We start from the raw sequence: 22,096 nt of genomic DNA, 5'->3' as shown, positions 1-22,096 counted from the left end.
TCTCATTCCTGCAACTTATTTGTTGAAGAAATCAGGTCATGCCCTGGCTAGTATGTTAAGTGGTTAGAGCATCGGCCCTTGGACCTAAGGGTCTCATGTTCGATTCCTGGCCTAGGTCATGTACCTGGGTTGCAGGGTCAGTCCAACCCCTCGGGCTCATGCAGGAGGCAACCAATCGATGTGTCTCTCTCCATGTTTCTCTCTCCCCCACCCCCCACCCCCCCATCCCTTCCTCCTTTCACTCGCTCTAAAAAGAAAAACAAAATCAATGGAAAAATATCCTCGGGTGAGGATGAACGAAAAATAAAAACAAACAATGTTGTCAAGCCCTGGCCGGTGTGGCTCACTTTGTTGAGTGTTGTCCCTTGAACCTAGAGGTCGCCGGTTGGATTCCTGGTCAGGGCACATGCTGGGGTTTCAGGCTTGATCCCCAGTAGAGTGTATGCAGGAGGCAGCCGATAGATGTTTCTTTCTCTGCATCTCCCTTCCTCTCTCTCTAAAATCAATGAAAACATTTAAAAAAAAAATCAGGTAATTTACCCTGTAGTTTCCCTTGGTCTGAATTTTGCGTATTTTATTCCCATGGTGTTGTTTAACATGCTCTTCTGTCCTCTGTATTTCCTAGAGGTTTGATCAGTTTAGGTTAGATTAAGCTTCTTGCAAGGTGTTTTTTACTAGAATCAAGTGGTTGGGGTGTGTTCAGAATTGTGTTGTATGATGCAGACTATGGTGGGTAGGAGAGAGAGAGAGAGATTAGGGAGATTGGGTGATCCCGGTTAAGAATAGTTTCATGAAGGTGGTAAGATTGGGGCTGATCTTAGAGCAGCGGTTCTCAACCCGTGGGTTGCGACCCCTTTGGGGGTCGAACGACCCTTTCACAGGGGTCACTTAAGACCATCGGAAAACACATATATAATTACATATTGTTTTTGTGATTAATCACTATGCTTTAATTACGTTCAATTTGTAACAGTGAAATTGGGGGTCACCACAACATGAGGAACTGTATTAAAGGGTCATGGCATTAGGAAGGTTGAGAACCACTGTCTTAGAGGATATGTGGGAGGAGGAAAGCAGGTATGATATTACAGACAAGGAAAATTAACACAAAATTAGAAAGGAAAATAGGAGGAACCAGATCTGAAGGGCTTTGAAAGCCAGACAGACGAACTTATTGTTGATATGGTCGTCAATGGAACTATCAAAGGTTACTGAACTGGGATGAGATGTAATAAGGATGCTATTTTAGAAGGACAGGTCATTAGAGCATCGACCCATGTACTGAAGAGCCAAAGGATCTATCCCGGTCAAGGGCACGGGCCTTGGTTATGGGCTCAATCCTGGGCCCCAACTGGTTGGGGCGTGTGGGGATGAATGGTAACCAATCACATCAATGTTTCTCTCTCTGTCTCTCCCCCTCCCTTCCAGTCTCTGTAAAAATCAGTGGAAAAGAAAGTAATCCTCAGGTGAGGATTAATAAAAAAAGTAAGTAAGTAAATAAATAAATAAAAATAAACTAGCTTCCCTTTCCTATGAAAAAAGAAAAGTCTGGAAAGAATTCAGGTAAAGGGTTAAGGACTGAGGCTGGAGAGATTGGGAGGGGTAGAATGGTCACCAAAAATGTTAAAATGAAGGATCAGTCCTGGATAGTAGGAAAATGTCATATACTTTTGAGAAAGGTTGTCAACAGTGTCAGTGTGACGAAGAGAATAAGGATAGAGAAAATGAAATTGGGATTTACAAGAATTAGGGATAGGCATAGTTGCATATTAATGAAATTTTTTATAATGCGTTAATTGTCTTTATGGTAATCTCGTGAGTTATTTGGGCAATAGTTAATATTTTGGGGTTGTTTTACTCCTTCTTTAATCCTGTTTTGATCTTTCAGGTTTTTAAAAGTTTGTTATAAATAGGAACAGGTAGGAAAAAAATGTAGGAATACTTCAGTTTTACAGCCTTTATGTAAACATGGGATATCTGAAATAAGCAGGTTAGTTTGTTTTTTATTAAATCTCTCTGCTCTGGAATACAACAGTAAAACCTGAAGTACTGTCTGCTAATAGTAAGTGAACAGTACACGAGGGGCCTGGATACCTGACTTCTCTTTGGGGCTCTTTCTCTAATTATTTATTTTTAACTAATTTATTTAAATATTTTATTTATTTTTTAAAATCCTCACCTGATGATATACCTCCATTGATTTGAGAGAGAGAAAGAGAGAGAGAGAGAGAAAGAGAGAGAGAAGAGGAAAACATCGATCGGTTGCCTCCCGAACTCACCCCAACTGGAGATTGAACCCACAATCTTGGTATGTGCCCCAACTGGGAATCAAACCTGTGACCCTTTGGGTTGACACTTTAACCAACTGAGCCACACCTGCCAGGGCATCTAGCTATTGACTTTTAGTTATGAGAGAGGGTCTAGGTGACCTTTAAGGCCCGTCCTAATGCTGAAATTCTGTGATTCTGGAGTTGATTTCTCAGGTTTACTAAAGCAATAGGTCCCAGCCTTTGGCTGTTTTTGGGTAGTTTGAACAAAGTAGAAATTTTTTTTTAAAAAAGCCAAAAGCGGACACATAAGTAATACCTTAATCAATAAAGAAAATAAAAAAATAAAATAAAATAAAAGGGGGGGGGGAGCCAAAAGCTTTAAATTATTAAAACATGAAAAATTGTTATTATTTGTACAGAGTAGCAATTTTTATGCTATCTTTATTTTGGAAGCTTAAAAAAAACTGGTAATTACTGAAGGTTAACTAACCTTTCCTATCAGGGGAAGCTTTTCTGAATAGCTATCTCTTTATAAGTTCTAGTGGTTGAATTTAGATGCTATCTAGGAGATTATTTGATTTGGTAAAATGAGAGTGGTGCTGTCTCAGTGTATGACTAATACCTAGCCAGGAGGCTGAGGATCTAATATCGTTTGTGGTTATTAAAATTTTTCAAAACTTTAGAGCTATTATGACTAAGTTCTCTCTTTTACTTAACATATTCTTTTTAGTTGACAGGATTGCCAACATAAAAACTGCATCTCAATTTTTTGATATAAAAATAATTGAATATAAACGAGAGTAGAGAAAATAGTTTAATGAACCTCCCTATACCTATCACCGAGCTTTACCAATGATTAATTCATAGATAATCTAGTTTCATGTTTACCCTACCCATCTCCTATTCCAACCCTGGATATTTCAAAGCAGTTCCCAGATATCATTATGTTATGTATAAACATTTCAGTATCATCTCTAAACTATATGGATTATTGTATATAACATCTTTTGATATTTTAAGAAGTCTATTTGGAGAAATACCACGGGTTAGAATTTTAGTCAGAAATGAAACAGTTGGCAGTTATTTTAAATGTTAGGTTAGTGTCCCATCCTGAAACTAGCCATTTTTTGAAATGTTTATTATATTACTTAAAAATATGTAACTTTATTATTTAAAAACACATAGCCTGAGGTTTGGGTACTTTCAATTTTTATTTATTCCTCACCTGAGGACATGCATTGCTTTTAGAGAGAGAGGGAGGGAAGGAGGGAAGGAGGGGGGTCGAGAGAAAAAGAGACATTGATGTGAGACAGAACATCGATCAGTTGCCTCCCATACATGCCCCGACCAGGAATTGAATCTGTAGCCTAGGTCTGTGCTCAAACTGGGACTCGAACCCACAGCCTTTCTGTGTGCAGAATGACATGCCAACCAACTGAGCCACATCGGCTAGGGCTGGGTACCTTTTAATATTTAAGAAAAACCAAACTTCTATTTTTTGGTCTGTTTTTCATCTTTTCAGGTACGTGCTTTCCAACATGCCTTCAGCACTAATGACTGCTCCAGGAATGTCTACATTAAGAAGAACGGCTTTACTTTACATCGAAACCCCATTGCTCAGAGCACTGATGGTGCAAGGACCAAGATTGGTTTCAGTGAGGGCCGCCATGCATGGGAAGTGTGGTGGGAGGGCCCTCTGGGCACTGTGGCAGTGATTGGAATTGCCACAAAACGGGCCCCTATGCAGTGCCAAGGTTATGTGGCACTGCTGGGCAGTGATGACCAGAGCTGGGGCTGGAATCTGGTGGACAATAATCTACTACATAACGGAGAAGTCAATGGCAGTTTTCCACAATGCAATAATGCACCAAAATATCAGGTGAGAAACTAGGTATTTTCTTAGATGTGGGCCTTTGTCAAATCATGCCTTAATTTGTTTTAAATTTACAAAATTTTATACAGTGGCTTTGTATGTCCTTTTTGGTAATTTTTTATTAAATAGTGTAACTGGCCTTTCTCTGCTACTCTAATAAGTTTTTAGTATCTCTATATTTGTTTCCTAATACATATTCAACCTTGAGCAGTTCATTTTTGCTCTAAATCAGGCGTTGGCAAACTTTTTCTGTACAGGGAGGGCCAGATAGTAAATATTTTAAGCTTTGTGGTCTGTATGGTCTCTGTCACAACTATTCAACTCTGTTTTTAAAGCACAAGAGCAGCCATAAATAATATGTAAATGAATGAGCATAGCTGTGTTTCAATAAAATCTTATTTATAGGCTGTAGGCTAGATTTGGCTCAGGGGCCATAGTTTGCCAACTTGTGCTCTAGATTGTCATCTTTCCTTTATGGCACATCCAAATCTGCTTTTTCTAGACATCTCACCCCCCTGATGCACCTGTGTGCATGCACACACATATCCTCTGCTACTTAGTAATCTGTGGATTCAAAGCCTCTGGGTGTGTCAGTAATTTCTATAAAGACTGGCAAGATCAGGCAAACTTCTGCATTTTAAAATTCTTTTCATCTTAGCCTTGTATCATATTTATGTTATTTTAGGGTCAAAATTATAGTTTCTGTTTGTAAAAGCTATATGATTCCCATAGGTCTAAAACAGTAATCTGATAAGAAATTATAAATTTTAAGGAATTATAGATTGCATATTTCAGAAAAACATGTGGCTTGAAAGCTCTAGCCTCAGTAATAACCTCAAGTCAGGGATACTAAAGTAGAAGAACTAAGAAATATATTCAGTTTCCTGAGGTAGAAAACCCTGGAAGGATTTTTTTTCATAGAATTCTTCACTGTGCTTTTAGGCTCTAAGGAGAAGAGTGTCTGGACTTTGGTGATAAAATCCTGTGACTAGCCTTGTGGTGATTTTGTAGTGAAAAACTTTTGGTCTTTGCTTTTCAGAGAACATACTCTGTATGATTTTAATTCTTCTAAATTTATTGAGGCTTGTTTTAGTCCCAGCATATGATCTATCTTGATGAGTGTTCCATGTGTGCTCGAAGAGAACATATATTCTGTTGTATGGAATATTCCACAAATGACATTTAGGTCAAGTTGATTGATAGTGTTCAATCTTCTATATCCTTACTGATTTTTCCTTCTACCTGTTCTATCATTTATTGAGAGTAGTGTTGAAATTTCCACTATACTTGCTAATTTTTTTTTTTTTCCAGTTCTGTCAGTTTTTGCTGTCTCTTCTTAGGTGCACATACATACATATATACTTATCATTGTTATATCTCCCAGTTTGACTAACTATTATCATTATGAAATGACCTTCTTTGACTCCAGTAATATCCCTTGTCTTTTTTCTTTTCCTTTTTTTTTTTTACTTTTAGAGAGAGGAAGGGAGAAGCTTAGAGAGATAGAAATATCTATGAGAGAGACACATTGATCGGCTGCCTCCTGCACGCCTCCTACTGGGGATTGAGCCCAAAACCCAGGCACATGCCCTAACTGGGAATCGAACCAGGGACCTCTTGGTTCATAGGTCAGTGCTCAACCACTGAGCCACACCAGGCGGGCAATATTCCTTGTCTTTAAGTCTATTTTTCTATTTTGTCTGATATTAATATAACCACTCGAACTTTCTTACACTTACTAATGCTTACTTTCTTGTGCAAGGTGCCTCTTTCCCCCATTCCTTTACTTTCTTTTTTTTTAAAATTTATCTTTATTGTTGAAAGTATTATAGATGTCCCCTCCCCCATTCACCCCCCCCCCCCCACTCCACTTCCTTCCCCTCCCCAGGCCTTCCCTGCACTATTGTCTATCCATGGACAATGCATATATGCATGTAAGTTCATTGCTTAATCTCTTACCACTCTCCCCCACCCCGCCCCTTCCAAAATAGGTTTTTTGTTCCTCGGTTTATTTTGTTCATTAGATTCCACATGTAAGTGAGATCATGTGATACTTGTCTTTCTTTGACTAGCTTATTTTGTTTAGCATAGTACTCTCCTGGTCCCTCCATACTGTCTCAAAGGGTAAGAGATCCTTTTTTTTATAGCTGTATAGTATTGCACGGTATAAATGTACCACAGGTTTTTAATCCCTTTATCTACTGATGGGCACTTGGTCTGTTTCCAGATGTTAGCTATTGTAAATAATGCTGCTATGAACATAGAGGTGCATATATTCTTTCTGATTGGTGTTTCAGGCTTCTTAGGATATATTCCTAGAAGTGGCATCACTGGGTCAAATGGCAGTTCCATTATTAATTTTTTGAGGAAACTCCACACTGTTTGCCATAGTGGTTGTACCATTCTGCATTCTCACCAGCAGTGTACCAGGGCTCCTTTTTCTCCACATCTTTGCCAGTACCTGTTGTTTGTTGATTTATTGATGGTAGCCATTCTGGCAGGTATGAGGTAGTACCTCATTATCATTTTAATTTGCATCTGATAATTAGTAATGTTAAGCATTTTTTCATATGTCTCTTGGCCATTTGTATGTCCTCTTTGGAGAAGTGTCTGTTCAGGTCTTCTGCCCATTTAAAAAATATATATATATTATTGATTTCAGAGAGTGAGAGAGAGAGAGAGAAACATCAATGATGAGAGAGAATCATTGATTGGCTGCCTCCTGCACACTGGGGTCGAACCTGCAACTCAGGCATGTGCCCTGAATGGGAATCAAACCGTGACCTCCTGGTTCATAGGTTGACACCCAAACATTGAGGCACCCTGACCGGGTTGTTTGTCTTCCTTTTGTTCAGTTGTATGAATACTTTATATACTTTGGAAATTAACCCCTTATCAGATGTATCATTGCCAAATATGTTCTCCCATACAGTGGGTTTCCTTTTCAAGTTGATGATGGTTTCTTTTGCTGTACAGAAGCTTTTTATCTTGATGTGGTCCCATTTCTTTATTTAATATTTTGCTGCCTATGCTTTCTTCTGGGATTTTTATGGTTTCACGAGTTATATTTAAATCTTTTATCCATTTTAAGTTTATTCTTGTGTATGGTGTAAGTTGGTGGTCTAGTTTCATCATTTTGCATGTATCTGTCCAGTTATTCCAACACCTTTATTGAAGAGACTGCCTTGACTTCATTGTATGTTCTTGTTACCTGACAAATTGCTTGCCTTCATTTCACTTAGTTCCTTTTCTGGCAATTCCTTCTTTTCTTTCATGTTGGGGTTGTTTCTTTGTCTCCTTTTTTTGCTGTCCCTTTGTATTTTTTTCCATGTATTAGATCAAACTGTTATGGGTCCCAGTGGGTTGGTCTTATGTAGTAATTGTTTTGTGGGACCCAGTGATTCAATCTCTTAGATCTCCTGAGCTGGGTGCTTTAGGAATGTCTCTTGTGTGAGTTATTTGAGTTCTGTTGTAATTGGGTCTTGAATGTTGTCCTGTTCATGAATGGAATCTCCTCTCAGGCTGGCTGACTGTGAGGCTTACCCCCAACCACATCGTACGAGCCCTAGTGGAGGTGCTGACAGAACAGAACAAAACACAACAAAATAGCCCTAGCCAGTGTCTCAGTGGTTAGAGCATTGGCCTGTGGAATGAAGGATCGAAGGTTCAATTCTGGTCAAGGGCACGTACCTCTGTTACAGGTTTGATCCCTGGCCCCAGTAGGGGCACGTGCGGGAGAAACCAGTCGTGTCTCTCTCACATCAATATTTCTCTCTCTGTCTCTCACCTTCCCTTCCATTCTCTCTCAAAAATCAATGGAAAAAAAATATCCTTGAGTGAGGATTAACAACAGCAAAAAATACAACAAACAAAATAAAAAGATACACAAGACCCCTACAACAACAACAAAAGGAACCACAAAAGAAGAAAGAATTAGGTAAGAGAAAAGAGAGCAAGAATGATAGAAGAAAACCAAGAAAAAAATATAAGGAGAAAAAAAGGGAAGAAAAGGGAATATGAAAGGGCAGAGATAAAATAAAGAAAATCAGAGTAAAGAATAGGGGAAGGATATGGTATAAAAGAGAAAAGGAAGAAAACTATTTGAAAAGGAAATAGAGGAGAGAGCAGATAGACCAAAAAATAAGAAAAGGAAAAAAAGATGAGAAAGCAGGAGGAAGGGGAAAAAAATAGAGTAAGAAAAGGGAAGAGAAAAATTAGATATATGAAAGAGAAAATAGAGACTAAAATAATAACAAATAAAGCAGAAAGAAAAAAAAAAAAGAGGAAAAGAAAGTGAAGTGACATTCATCAGCAGAGATTAGTGCCTCCTGGGAGCTCCCTTTGGATTCTGCTTTTCTGATGATTGCAGCTTTCTGTGTTGTCTGCCAATTCTGAGCTTCCTGGGAGGTACTTAGGTGCTAGCTAACCACTGTCAGGAACTCAGATGTGGCTGCCAGTCAGCTCTGTGATGGGGGAGGTCTCAGTATAGGAACAATAACCCCTGCAGGCACCCCTGTCTGGGAGAAAGGTGTCCCCTCCCACACACACACTTTTTAAAAAAATATATTTTATTGATTTTTTACAGAGGAAGGGAGAGGGATAGAAACATCGATCAGCTGCCTCCTGCACACCCCCAACTGGGGATGTGCCCACAACCAAGGTACATGCCCCTGACCGGAATCGAACCTGGGACCTTTCAGTCCGCAGGCCGACGCTCTATCCACTGAGCCAAACCGGTCAGGCCCCCCACACACTTCTTGCTCTGATGCCAGACAATCCAGTTGCACCCTGTATGCTTCTGGATCCCTCTGAGCCGTTGCCCTAGCGCTGGAACTCAGAGAGCGGACTGTGTAAGTTTGTGCACCTGCCCTTTAAGAGGAACTGCTGGGACTCGGGCAGCCTCTGTATCACTGAGCCGCAGTTCCTGCTGGTTTGTACAGCCCGAAGTTATGGGGACTTCTCTTCCCAGCTCTGGAACCCTGGGCTGGAGTCTGGTGTGGGGCTGGGATCCTTGCTCCTCACAGGAGGCCTCTGCAGCTGAGATAGCCCTCCCCTTTGAGAAAAATGCCACGTGTGGGTGTGGGACCAGCCCATTTTGCCCCACCCTCCTCCTATCAGTCTCTGTGCTTTCTTCTTTTCTTCTCTAGTTGTAGGACTTCCATTCAGTCAGCTTTCAGGTGGTTCTGAATGATGGTGGTTTATTTTATTTATTTATTTATTTTTTTAATATATTTTATTGATTTTTTTACAGAGAGGAAGGGAGAGGGAGAGGGATACAGAGTTAGAAACATCGATGAGAGAGAAACATCGATTCAGCTGCCTCTTGCACGCTCCCTATTGGGGATGTGCCCGCAACCCAGGTACATGCCCTTGACCGGAATCAAACCTGGGACCCTTCAGTCCGCAGGCCGATGCTCTATCCGCTGAGCCAAACCAGTCAGGGCAATTTTAGTTGTAATTTTGATGTGGTTGTGGGAAGTGGCGAGTACCGCCCTTTACCTCTGCCACCATCTTGGTTCTTCCCCTATTGACTGCTCTTCCCCCCCCCCCCAATAGGAGTTACACTTTACTGTTTCTTTTCATATCCACCAATTTTCAAATTGAAAACTGGATATTGTAGGTTATATGCAGTGATATCTGGAATGTTTTATTCCTCTAGAACTTGCTTTGTCTAAAGAATGTAGGTTTTCTTGTTCTAGCAGGCAGTTCACTTGTCTTGACTCAAACTGTAAACTGTCTCCCCCATAGTGTGCAGCAGCTAATGGCTTTGTTCAATTTTATTTTTTTTTTTACTTCTCATTGCTACTTTTTTCAGCCTAGTTCAGTGGTCGGCAAACTGCGGCTCACGAGCCACATGCGGCTCTTTGGCCCCTTGAGTGTGGCTCTTCCTAAGCCTTATTAGGAGTACCCTAATTAAGTTAATAACAATGTACTTACCTATATAGTTTAAGTTTTAAAAAATTGGCTCTCAAAAGAAATTTCAATCGTTGTACTGTTGATATTTGGCTCTGTTGACTAATGCGTTTGCCGACCTCTGGTCTAGTTCCTTAGAGGTTTCCTCTGTATCTGTGTAATAAGAGCAATCACACAGAATTGGGCAGGGTTTATTCTCAGATTGTGGGGCTCATCCTCTTAGTGGTTCTGTTGCTTCTAGAGCTCCTACTCTAAGGTTCCAGTTACTCTATCATCTCCAAGTTTTGCCCTCTGACACCTGAAGCTAGTAAGACTTCTGCTTTCTGCTCCCTTTGCTGTGTGCGTGCTGTATACTCAGTCAAAAGTGAAGCAAAGTTGCAAATTTCACCAGGAGTGATACTGTCTTTTTTTCATCTTCTGTAAAATAGGGATAACATCTAGGATTGATATGCAAATAAAGCACACAACAAATACCCAACAAAATATTAACTTTTCATTTCTATTTTTTTTTGTTATTGTTCATGTTTTGTTGGTGGTAGAGATGGTGATGATAATTAGGATGTGTTTAGGTCCGTTAAATGGGGTGATGGTCAAAGGGAGGAAAAAAACAGATGTTAGTAGTTATTGGTGATAGGAAATACAACAAAGGGAAGTATTAATAACAGCAGGAATTATCATAATTGGGAAGTATTAAATTGCTATTTTTTATTACAAATGTTAGGACTTTCTGCCTCCAAGTATATAGGTGCAACAACTTTTAATAGCTGCAAATTATAAAGAGAAAAACATCCTCATTTCTTTGCTTATTTTTCTAAATGGGAAAATAACTGAATATATTATGCTTCCAGTTTAGTTTAAAAATGAGTGCTGTTGTTTTTATAATAAGTGTTTCAGATCAGTGCCCACAAAATGACTATTAAAAAGCCTATTCTGATCTTTAGAAACTGTAGTCAGATTTGGCTATTCATGACTACACAAGTTCCACATTGTATATAGAACTGCTTTAACTTTAAAGGCTATATAAATATTTCATAGTATACTAGAGGCCTGGTGCATGGATTCGTACATTGGTGGGGTCCTTTGGCATGGCCTGCGCCCTCTTGCAATCCGGGACCCCTCAGGGGATGTCAGACTGCCGGTTTCAGCCCAATCCCTGCAGGCCAGGCCAAGGAACCCCACCAGTGCACGAACCCGTATGCATATAAGTTCTTTGGTTAATCTCTTCCGGCCTTCCTGGCTCCCCCCTTCCCTTGAGATTCATCACTCTGTTCCATGTTTCCATGCCTGTGTGTTGAGTGTCTTCCCCCTGGTGGTCAGTGCATGTCATAGTCGCTTAGGCTTTTATATATATAGATATGTACTTTTTATTGTAGTAAAATATATACAATGATATCATAATTTTAACCATTTGTAAGTGTATATAATTCAGTGGCATCAAATATATTTACAGTGTTGTATAACCATCTATTATCTATACCCAAAACGTTTTTATCATCTTCAACATAAACTTTGTACTCATTAAAAAAAACTCCCCATTTTTGCCTCTCACCCCCCAGCCTCTGGTAACCTCTGTTCTACTTTCTGACTATGAATATGAACATTCTAGGTGCCCCTTATAAGTGGAATCATACAATATTTGTCTTTTTGTGTCTGATTTATTTCACTTAGCATAATGTTAAAGGTGCATCCATGTAGCATATATCAAAGGTGCATTTTTTAAAAAAAATATATTTTATTGATTTTTTACAGAGAGGAAGGGAGAGAGATAGAGAGTTAGAAACATCGATGAGAGAGAAACATCGATCAGCTGCCTCCTGCACATCTCCTACTGGGGATGTGCCCGCAACCCAGGTACATCCCCTTGACCGGAATCGAACCTGGGACCTTTCAGTCTGCAGGCCGACACTCTATCCACTGAGCCAAACTGGTTTTGGCAAAAGGTGCCTTTTTTTTTTAATAAGTGATGTCTGGTAAGCAAACCCAGGTCTTTTATTTTTTTATATATATATATATATATATATATATATATATATATAAAATTATTATTATTATTTTTTTTTTTTTCAGAGAGGGAGAGAGAGGTAGAAACATCAATGATGAAAGAGTATCATTGATAGGCTGCCTCCTGCACGCCCCACACTGGGGATCAAGCCCGCAACCCAGGCATGTGCCCTTGACCAGAATCGAACCTGGGACCCTTCAGTCCACAGGTCGACGCTCTATCCACTGAGTCAAACCAGCTAGGGCAAGGTGCCTATTTTTTTATGGATGACTAATACCCGTGTATGTGTGTGTGTATACTATAGTAATTTGAAAAGATTACTTAGATAGCCTTTTTTGGGTAAAATATGATACCAAGTTATAGAGTTTAGTGATATTCTTCTTAAGAAAAGCCTTGAAACAAAGAGTAAATAAGATTAGAGGACTGATCCAGGGGACATTTGAATTTTCAGTATTAAATATAGATTCCATGTAAGTCTTAAACTGAAAACAAATCAAGCAGTTATGATGAAATTGATATATATTCTTCTAGAATCTAGAAGTTTCTCCCTGACCAGAAATCTTCTCTTTTGGTTTTTCCAGGTAACATATTCTTAATAATATTTTCAGCTTGTTTATTTATGTTATGTTTCTATTAGCTATGCACTTGATGGTTTTTTTCTCTAATCTTCTTTTGATATCTGTTTGCAGATAGGAGAAAGAATTCGAGTCATCTTGGACATGGAAGATAAGACTTTAGCTTTTGAACGTGGATATGAGTTCCTGGGGGTTGCCTTTAGAGGACTTCCAAAGGCCTGCTTGTATCCAGCAGTTTCTGCTGTGTATGGCAACACAGAAGTGACTTTGGTTTACCTTGGAAAACCTTTGGATGGATGACAGTGGCTTTCTTGGGATGAAAGACAGAGTAGAGGAGATATCTGCTTGTGGAAAGTAAAATCATGAAGTGACAGTGTCATGCATGCATGTCCAAGAAACATCCTGAAAAACACATGAAATTGTTAACTGTAGAAGCAACTCTACAGCAAAGATAATCTTAGTGTTTCCTCTTTCTACTGGGCCAGAAAAATCCTCAGGGTTGCAGTTGGTTGAGTGGGCAGTTGACATATGCATGTTGCAACAGAATTTGTCTCTAAGCTAGCAATGTGTTATTTCCAACTTTTAAGGTGAGATCTTAGAGATGCTGTAAAAGGGATAAGAAGGAAATAGCAAGATTTTAAAGTAGTGTGTTTTTGAAGAAAGACTGGTACTGTTTTACAACTGCCTGTTTTGTTTTGTTTTTTTTCAGACCCTTTTTCCCCCAGCCAGCTTGACTATTAGAAAAGTATGAAACTGGTTGGGTTTTATTTAATATTTTTAATATATTGAGAAGCATGGTCTGCTCGGACTGCACTTCTCTAACCGTGAGATGTAAAATTGTGCAGCTATTTTAAAAGTTGTATATACAATATGTGTGTAAAAAAAACACAGGACAAAGGGGTTGCTTTGTTCTAGTTCAGTTTCTTAAAAACCACTACATGGTACAAAATTAAAATAACATTTAGGGACAATTAGGTAACTACAAAGAAGAGGATTTTAAGAGGAGGTGTGTTGTATTGGCTCATGTTGTGTTAGATTTGGTTTACAGCTTCCATAGCTATTATAGTCCTTTTTTTTTTTAATGATCAAAATTATAAAAATCTTTTAATATACTGGATAAATATTGAGGGAAGGCAAATTTCTTTCTAATCATATATGTAATAATAATAATGTCCACATTATAGTATCTGAGTTTGGTTGTGTTTGTTTTTCTTTGGCCTTCTGAGAAAGTGTCTCATAAAAACACAGAATATTGCTATTTGCTCTTATAGGCCTCAAATATGACAGCTGTTAGTCATAGACCTTAGGAAAAGAATTGATTAATGGTCCTTTTATTTTGTAACTTTATACTGCTGTAGATATTATAATTTTTTAAAAATTTCATATTGTTTACAACATGCAACAATCTAAGCCTCAAACTCTTCATTGGGTTATCAAGAAAATGTTTACTCACCCACCTGGAACAGTGCCAACCTGAACCCAGGTTAAGAATGTTCTTAATCTTATTATAGATAATTGCCCCCATGGGACTTGAAATAAAACACCTTATGCTGAAAACTTCAGGTTGGCAATATTTTGAAGGTTTCATTGTAAAAGAGCTTAACATTAATTCCTATTCAGAATTTTTGACTAATAACTGATTTCACTAATACTCTTTCAAATTAATTATCTAACATATGATTTGAGATTTTCTTTTGTTAGAAGAGAAACAGGCATCTTTCTGTATGAAAGTATATATTGTATGGTTTCAGATAAATCTTTGTGATAAGAATTGGCTAAGGCAAGTGGAATCTTTGTACTTTTTTAGGTTATGGTTGTATGTATATTTTGTCTTAAGTCTAATAAAATTAGGGACAGCAAGCAGCTGGCTGGGGGTTTTGGGTTGCTGCTTGAGAGTTAAGGTTATCAGTGTCCTATGAAGCAGGGGATTTCAGTCATGAAAAAGATTTATTTTTGTCACGTGACAGGCTTACAAATATTTGTTGTGTGTTTGGTATGTTGCTTAAAGATAAAATCTGTTAAAGATTCTTTTCCATATCCATGTCAAGAAGAAACCTGGAAACCCTATTCAATAGTACAGAGCAAAATTATTTTACATATATTAAAGAGTATAGCTGCTACAGAAATTGATTTTTCTTGCTGTGGAATGACTCAATTTGGTCATTTAAAATTTAAAGAAGAGAACTGGTCAGGATGAAAATTGAACTAGTTAGAAAATTAAAAAGTCCTTTAAGTACTTGTTTCTTTTTCAGATTGTGATACAGCCGATTCCAAGAGCTTTTGCTGAAAGTTTTGTTTATAACTTCTGTTTTGTCTTATTAGTAAACATTTATTTTGTAACAAAGTTTTGAAGGTGCTGAATGGAAAACAGAAACACATGGTTATTGCATATCAAACCTAGAATCAAACAATTGCCTAAATATTTAACAACAAGCTATTCTTATCTCGAAGATTTAAATTCACTAATATCCCATTTGCAAATTTTATAAAATGAAGATTCATATTTAGCACAAGCATTGGGGGAATGAAGAGCCTTCATTTATAACCTGATAAATGAATGTGTTACTGGAGACCAATAGTAGCTGTACAGAATAGTAAAACAAACTACTACAGTGTTCAAGGAAATGGAATCTCTTTTTCATTGGTGCTGAGCAGTTAAGTAGAAGACAGTTGCATTGAAGATTGAGTATGAATCATCTAAACCAGTAGTCTCAACCTCAGCTGTACTTTGGAATCATGTGTGTTTTGAAAAATTTGATACTTGGGTCTCATACCCTAAGGTTTTGATGTTGGTCTGGTTTATGACGTTACCATAAGGATTAAAAGAATTCTAGATGATTTTCAAATATGTTGCCAAAGTTGAGTTCAAATTTAATGTTAAGTTTTCTCATCTGCCAAAAACAAACAAACAAAATCCTTGCTCCCTCCCTTCACTACCTTACACGAATATTGAGGGTAGAGAAAATAATGTCAAAGGGCTTGTATGATGGATACGAGGTGCTATTGAAAGGCAAAGTAGTAGTTGTATTTCAACTGAAACTATGAGCAGGAAAAATGTATAACTTGAGAAAACAGGAGCATTCTCTAGCTCTTAACTTTAGTGAAGCATGCAATGTGTAAGCAGACATTACTATTACTCTTGTTCATACTATGGTATTCTGTCATACTTGAGATAGGCAGTTCTCATTATCTGCTTTTACATAGGAAAGAAGAAATATTAAGACTTTAAGTCTGTAATGGTGAATGGCTCATAATTAAAACATTTCATACAAAGAAATCTGTGGTTAGTATATATCATTTCACAGTTGCCATTTTTTTCATCATCTGACTTTTGAATGTTAAGCCATTTATTTCATCTCCTTCATTTTATTCATGTAAGCTTAGGTTTAGACTTGAGAAAGCACCTAATGCAAGTAGGTTTTGCCCAGTTGAATACTTAAAAGTCATGGCTCAATAATTAGGCATCTTTTGCAATTCAGATATGGTTTTACCTGGGAAAGAGTTTAGAAAATAACAGCCCTAAACCATATAGTAGGTATTATAATTAATAATTAACTTTTAATTTAAGTACCCCAATTGCTGTTTATATAGACAATTTTTTGATCATTTTAAAAAATGAACAGTTTGAAGAGATAGACACTTAAGGAGTTTTAAATTAGCATTGAGAAGATTACACTCCAGAAATCAAGGCCACCACATTCAGGACCACTTTGAAGCCTTCTTTGAAGGACCAGTCCATACCCAACCCAAATACTATCCTCACAAAGCATTCCTCAGTTGCTATAGCTGAATGTAATCTCTTCCTTGAAATTCCCCTATTTTTATATTTTATCTATACTTAACTCATGCTGTATTACTTTATACCTCGTATAAATTTATTTATATTTATTGATTATTTGTTGGTGTCTTATCTCCCCTGAACATCTTAGGACAGGATCAATGATGGACTCTTCTTTATGTCCACATCATCTCAGTCCAATAGGCAGGTGCTCGCATATTTGCTGAAGGAACATATAAAGAACTATGTAGGAAGACAAAAGTTCCTCTGGAATTACAGTCTGCAGTAAGAAAAGATAGATGAGAAAGAAATTCTGTGTCCTGTCCAAGTGAAGCACAAAGGAAAATGATGCAACTCTGAGGCTAATAAGGAAGAAGTAATGACTGTGAACATTTTAGCCATTTCCCTTTATTCTTAAATATTGGTAAGCTCTGATTTTTAGTTCTTGGTGTAGATTTAATATTTGTTTAGAATTAAAATTCTGTATTTTAATTTTTGAAATTCTGTTATTTTGCTTTGGTTTCATAATAAAAAGTTTTAAAAAGTTTAACCACCTGTGATTGCTTACATTTAAAACAAAGAACTTTATACATTAGTCAGAAAGAAAAACGGGAACCTTAATAATCAAATCTAATGGAATTTACCTACAAATTCCATGGCTTTTAATACTGGAATCTACATTTCCCTTGTTTAGAGTGGAACGTAGATAGGGAGTAGTAATTCATTAGGATCCTGTTCATCTATTGTCTCCACCCCCAGCTAACAGTTGTTTGACAATGTGGTAGTTTGCCAAGAGTAATAAAGAGACTGGCATGGCTGACCAAATGGCTCCTGTGATCCAAAACCTTATGAGAGAATCAGTTGATCATGTTGCTAAAAGTTGCTTGATGTATTAATATGCTAAAATTTATGCAAAGGGTTTTAATTTTCTACAAGAAAAGTGTAAAATTTCTGTATCTTTGTTCAGGGACAGCTTTACCAGTCTGTTGTCCTAATTTCTTTTTTGGATCCTCCCCCGAACCGTTTGCTTTTCATTTAATGAATTCATTAAAATATTGTTGAGAGCAATGTGTTCCCTACTCTATAGTTTGTTAATAGAAGCAGCCCCTCAGGATTTAAGATTTTTATTATTCAGCTTCTATGTTTTGGATTTCATAATGAGTGACTCAAGAAATAAGAATCATTTAGGGAGTTTTCCTTATATCCTGTTGATAATCCTTACTTTCTGTTTCTTTTTAAACAAAAAAACACTTGAGAAATCCTGCCTAACCTATGGTATACTTAGTAAGTCACATTGTATTTCTGCTCCCTCTCTTCCCCTACAAATAAAGTGGGGGATGACATTGAGTAATGATGATTTGAGGTTCCATCACCTTGAGAAAGGCTTTCTGAAATAATATTTTTAAATGCTGATTTCCACCCAGCTGGTGTGGCTCAGTGTTTTTTAAATTTTTTTTTTTTTTAATTTTAGGAAGGGAGAGGGAGGGAGAGTAACATCAATGATGAGAGAGAATCCTGCATGCTGCCTACTGGGAATTGAGCCCACAACCCAGGTACATGCCCTTGACTGGAATTGAACTCGGGACCCTTCAGTCTGCAGGTTGATGCTCTATCCCAGGGGTGGGCAAACTTTTTGACTCGAGGGCCACAATGGATTCTTAAACTGGACCAGAGGGCCGGAACAAAAGCATGGATGGAGTGTTTGTGTGAACTAATATAAATTCAAAGTAAACATCATTACATAAAAGGGTACGGTCTTTTTTTTTTTAGTTTTATTCATTTCAAACGGGCTGGATCCGGCCCGCGGGCCGTAGTTTGCCCACGGCTGCTCTATCCAGTGAGCAAAACGGCTAGGGCTGTGGCTTAGTGGTTGTGCATCCACCTATGAATCAGGAGGTCATGGTTTGATTCCTAGTCAAGGTACATGCCTGGGTTGTGGACTCAATCCCCAGTGTGGTGGGAGTGCAGGAGGCAGCTGATCAATAATTGTCATCATTGATGTTTCTATCTCCTCCCTTTCTCAGAAATCAATAAAAATATATTTTTTAAAAATACTGATTTCCAAAGTTAGATTAGAGGCCTATTGTGATGGGAATAGGCCCAATATTTTTGTTTATTTAAATGTAACTTGTCACATTCCCCAACCAATGTTTTAAAGGTATTTTATTCATCTGTGCCCCTTTATTGATCACCTTTATCTTTGAAGGAAAGAATGCTTGGAATGAGAGAAGTCAATGAGTTATCTCCCTGCTTCACCAAGCCAAAGAGCAATACAATTCATGACCAAATCTCCCAGGGCAGTGAAGAGCATGGATGGATGGCTACTTGCTGAAAGGCACATTGTTAAGGGACACTGGCTGTATTTAATTTTGCATCCACTTTTCCAAGCACAATCTATGGGAATAGTGAACCTAAGCACCTATGGAGCCACATGGAATGAATAGTGACTCCCTATACCACTCTGGATTTTAGGTGGCCGTAGCTGAGCCATAGCTTCTGAAATTGTGAGGATCTCCCTACCCACCCAGCTGCTAGTCACCCACTTAGTAGGTTAGAAGAATGAAAGAGCAGAGAAGGTAATTCATAATTCACTAAACATTTTTGAGTACCTGTATGTACCAGGATTTTGCCAAGTCTTAGGGATATAGGGATGACAAAAAACCCAAAATGGTCTATTCTAAAGTTGTTCACAAGCTAGTGAGAGAGCAAATGTGGAAATAGACTACCATGAAACAGTAGAATAGTTGCTTTAATGGAGTTATGTACGAGTTCAAGTGTGGCATAGAGAGAGGGAGTATTTAACTTAATCTGGAGTGATACTTAAACTTGAGCCTTAGAAGACGAGGAGTTAGGTTAGATCCACCATTCTAGGCAGATGGAATAGCAGGAACAATGATAGGGAGGCATAAGTATATCCAGTATATTTGGAAATGGTGCATCTTGGAAGAGTGATGGGAGAGGATAAGGAACAGGAGGACTGGGACCAGATTGTAATTGTCATGCTAAGGAGTTTGGGTTTCATCCTATTTTTCATGGGGAAGCCAAAGGTTTTTATTTATTTATTTTTATTTATTTTAAAATATATTTTTATTGATTTCAGAGAGGAAGGGAGAGGGAGAGAGAGATAGAAACATCAATGATGACAGAGAACCATTGATTGGCTGCCTCGGGCATGTCCCCTACTGGGGATTGAGCCCACAACCCTGGCATGTGCCCTTGACCAGAATAGAACCTGGGACCCTTCAGTCCGCAGGCTGACGCTCTATCCACTGAGCCAAACCAGCTAGGACGAAGCCAAAGGTTTTTAGTGGGGGCCTGGCATGATCGCTGGTATTTTTCAATGATTACTCCAGCTGCACAAGATAGTAATAGAAAGATGGAGGATGAGTCAAGAGCTCTAGGCAGAAATGATGAGGACCTAAACTAAGGTCACCATAAGGAGGTAGAGCAGTGGTTCTCAACTTTCCTAATGCCGCAACCCTTTAATACAGTTCCTCATGTTGTGGTGACCCCCAATTTCATTGTTACAAATTGACCATAATTAAAGCATAGTGATTAATCACAAAAACAATATGTAATTATATATGTGTTTTCCAATGGTCTTAGGTGACCCCTGTGAAAGGATTGTTCGACCCCAAAGGGATCACTACCCACAGGTTGAGAACCGCTGATGTAGAGGAAGGATGCATTTAAGAGATATTCAGGAAGATAAATGGACACAATTTGTATGTAGAAGATGAGGCACTTTTGTGTGTGTGTGTGTGTGTGTACATTTGGGAGAATAATGGTACGCTTTATTAATATAGGGAACTGAGAAGCAGGAATGGATTGGAGTAGGAGGTCATGAGTTCAGTTTTGTCCATGTTGAAACTGAGGTAGAAATACTCAAAAGTGTTGGAACTAAGTCAGGGGTTAAAGAAGGATTTAGCCAATAGGCCACTAAATAGCAAGTGACAGCTGCTGATGTGTTCTTTCCTCACTTGCTCTACCTTCTCCACTAGACTCCATAGCTCAGGGGGCAGACGGAGGGTATGCCTGGCGTACATTGAAAGGACAACAAACTGCCCCTCTATATGGTGGCTTGGGTTTTTGTTTTTTGTCTTACTTCTCATGCCCTACACCTCTGAGTAACAATCCTAACACTTCAAATATTTCAAGTGCCTCTTTTAAAATTTTTTGGGGCAGCTCAGTAATTTTCTAGCATTTTGTTCTAAGACAAGAACAGAAGAGTAGTAGTTCAGGAGTCACAGGCTCTAAATCCTAGCAGTGTTGCTAGTGTGACATGATTCCTGAGCAGATTTCTTCCCTTCTAGGGCTCTTTCTCTACCTACTTAAAAGAGGAGGTTGACCCAGCTCAATGGTTCTCATTTTGGGATGCCCATTAAAATCCTATGAGAAGTTTTAATTTTTCAAAACAGCTTAATCCTATATAATAAAACCCTAATATGAAAATCGACTGAACAGCGGAACGACCGGTCACTATGACACACACTGACCACCAGGGGGCAGACGCTTAATGCAGGAACTGCCCCCTGGTGGTCAGTGTGCACTCACAGGGGCAGTGCTGCTCAGCCAGAAGCCTGGCTCACAGGCTGGCAAGCGCAGCGGTGGTGGCAGGAGCCTCCCCTGCCTGTCGCAGGGCTAAAGACCCCTTGGGGGATGTCCACCTGCCAGCTTAGGCCCGCTCCCCCAAGGGATCCTGGACTTCGAGAAAGCACAGGCTGAGCTAAGGGACCCCACCCCAGTGCACGAATGTTGTGCACCGGGCCTCTAGTTGAGATATAATTGACATACAATAAGCTACACATGTTTAAAGTGTACAATTTTATAAGGTTTTTAAAACATATTTTTATTGATTTCAGAGAGGAAGGGAGAGGGATAGATAGAAACATCAATGATGAGAGAGACTCATTGATCAGCTGCCTCCTGCATCCCCCCCCCCACAACTAGGGACCAAGCACACAACCCAAGCATGTACCCCCGACCTGAATTGAACGTGGGACCCTTCAGTCTGCAGGCTAACGCTCTATCCTCAGAGCCAAACTGGCTAGAGCAATTTGATAAGTTTTGATATACATCTACAACCATCACAATCAAGACCGATTGTTAAAAGATAAGATGCCCAGGCAAATTCGATGGGATAGGCGCAGTGGTCGGCAAACTAGTTAGTCATTGAGCCAAATATCCTCTCCCCCACGATTGTGACCTGTTTTGAGACTCCATCCCTCTAAGGTAGGGGTATGGAACATCTGGACCACAATAGTACAAGTCCCACGAAATCATATGGTTTGGCCCTGGCAAGCTATTGGAGGTGAATTATTTAAATGTCTGACCAAATCTAGCAGGGTAGACTTTAAGTTGATAATATGATATGGCCCTCGAATGATGTTATAAATATCCAAATGGCCCTTGGCAAAAAAAAAGGGCCCCCACCCCTGCTCTATGGGGTTGCCCCTGTTCTCCCCTCTATGTCGTTTTCTCCTCACACCTTTGAGCCTCTTTGTTTACTTTCTCAGATTCCCAAAAAGTACTACTGCTCTTTTATATGGCCACACTTTTGAAATAAAAGCACATTTGTAAGTGTCTTTTGGGCAGTATCCCTGCCACTCTTATTTTGGGACTGCCCTCCCACCTATCCCACCCCCTTCAGGCCAAGGGCACAGAACTGGAAACCCTTGGGTGACA

General features: G+C 38.9%; 1 protein-coding gene across 1 annotated transcript; it reads left to right on the top strand.

Moving 5' to 3' along the window:
- Nucleotides 1-1,470: 1,470 nt before the first annotated feature.
- On the top strand, nt 1,471-16,525 carry FBXO45 (F-box protein 45). Its single transcript, XM_023757308.1, has 3 exons — nt 1,471-1,485; nt 3,793-4,149; nt 12,748-16,525. Exons 2-3 carry the CDS (start codon nt 4,012-4,014, stop codon nt 12,931-12,933), a joined length of 324 nt encoding a protein of 107 aa, XP_023613076.1. The 5' UTR covers nt 1,471-1,485; nt 3,793-4,011; the 3' UTR covers nt 12,934-16,525.
- The last annotated feature ends 5,571 nt before the right edge of the window (nt 16,526-22,096 follow it).

The sequence above is a fragment of the Myotis lucifugus genome, unplaced genomic scaffold, assembly GCF_000147115.1.
Source record: "Myotis lucifugus unplaced genomic scaffold, Myoluc2.0 scaffold_105, whole genome shotgun sequence".
NCBI classification, from domain to species: Eukaryota; Metazoa; Chordata; class Mammalia; order Chiroptera; family Vespertilionidae; genus Myotis; species Myotis lucifugus.
Note: the sequence above shows the minus strand (reverse complement) of the source record. Positions and strands in the feature narration are given on the sequence as shown.

Excerpts from the sequence above, each read along its gene's own strand:
- FBXO45 (XM_023757308.1), top strand. The coding sequence starts at position 4,012 with ATGCAGTGCCAAGGTTATGTGGCACTGCTGGGCAGTGATGACCAGAGC. Across the intron at positions 4,150-12,747 it reads ATAATGCACCAAAATATCAG|ATAGGAGAAAGAATTCGAGT; the intron begins GTGAGAAACTAG and ends ATCTGTTTGCAG.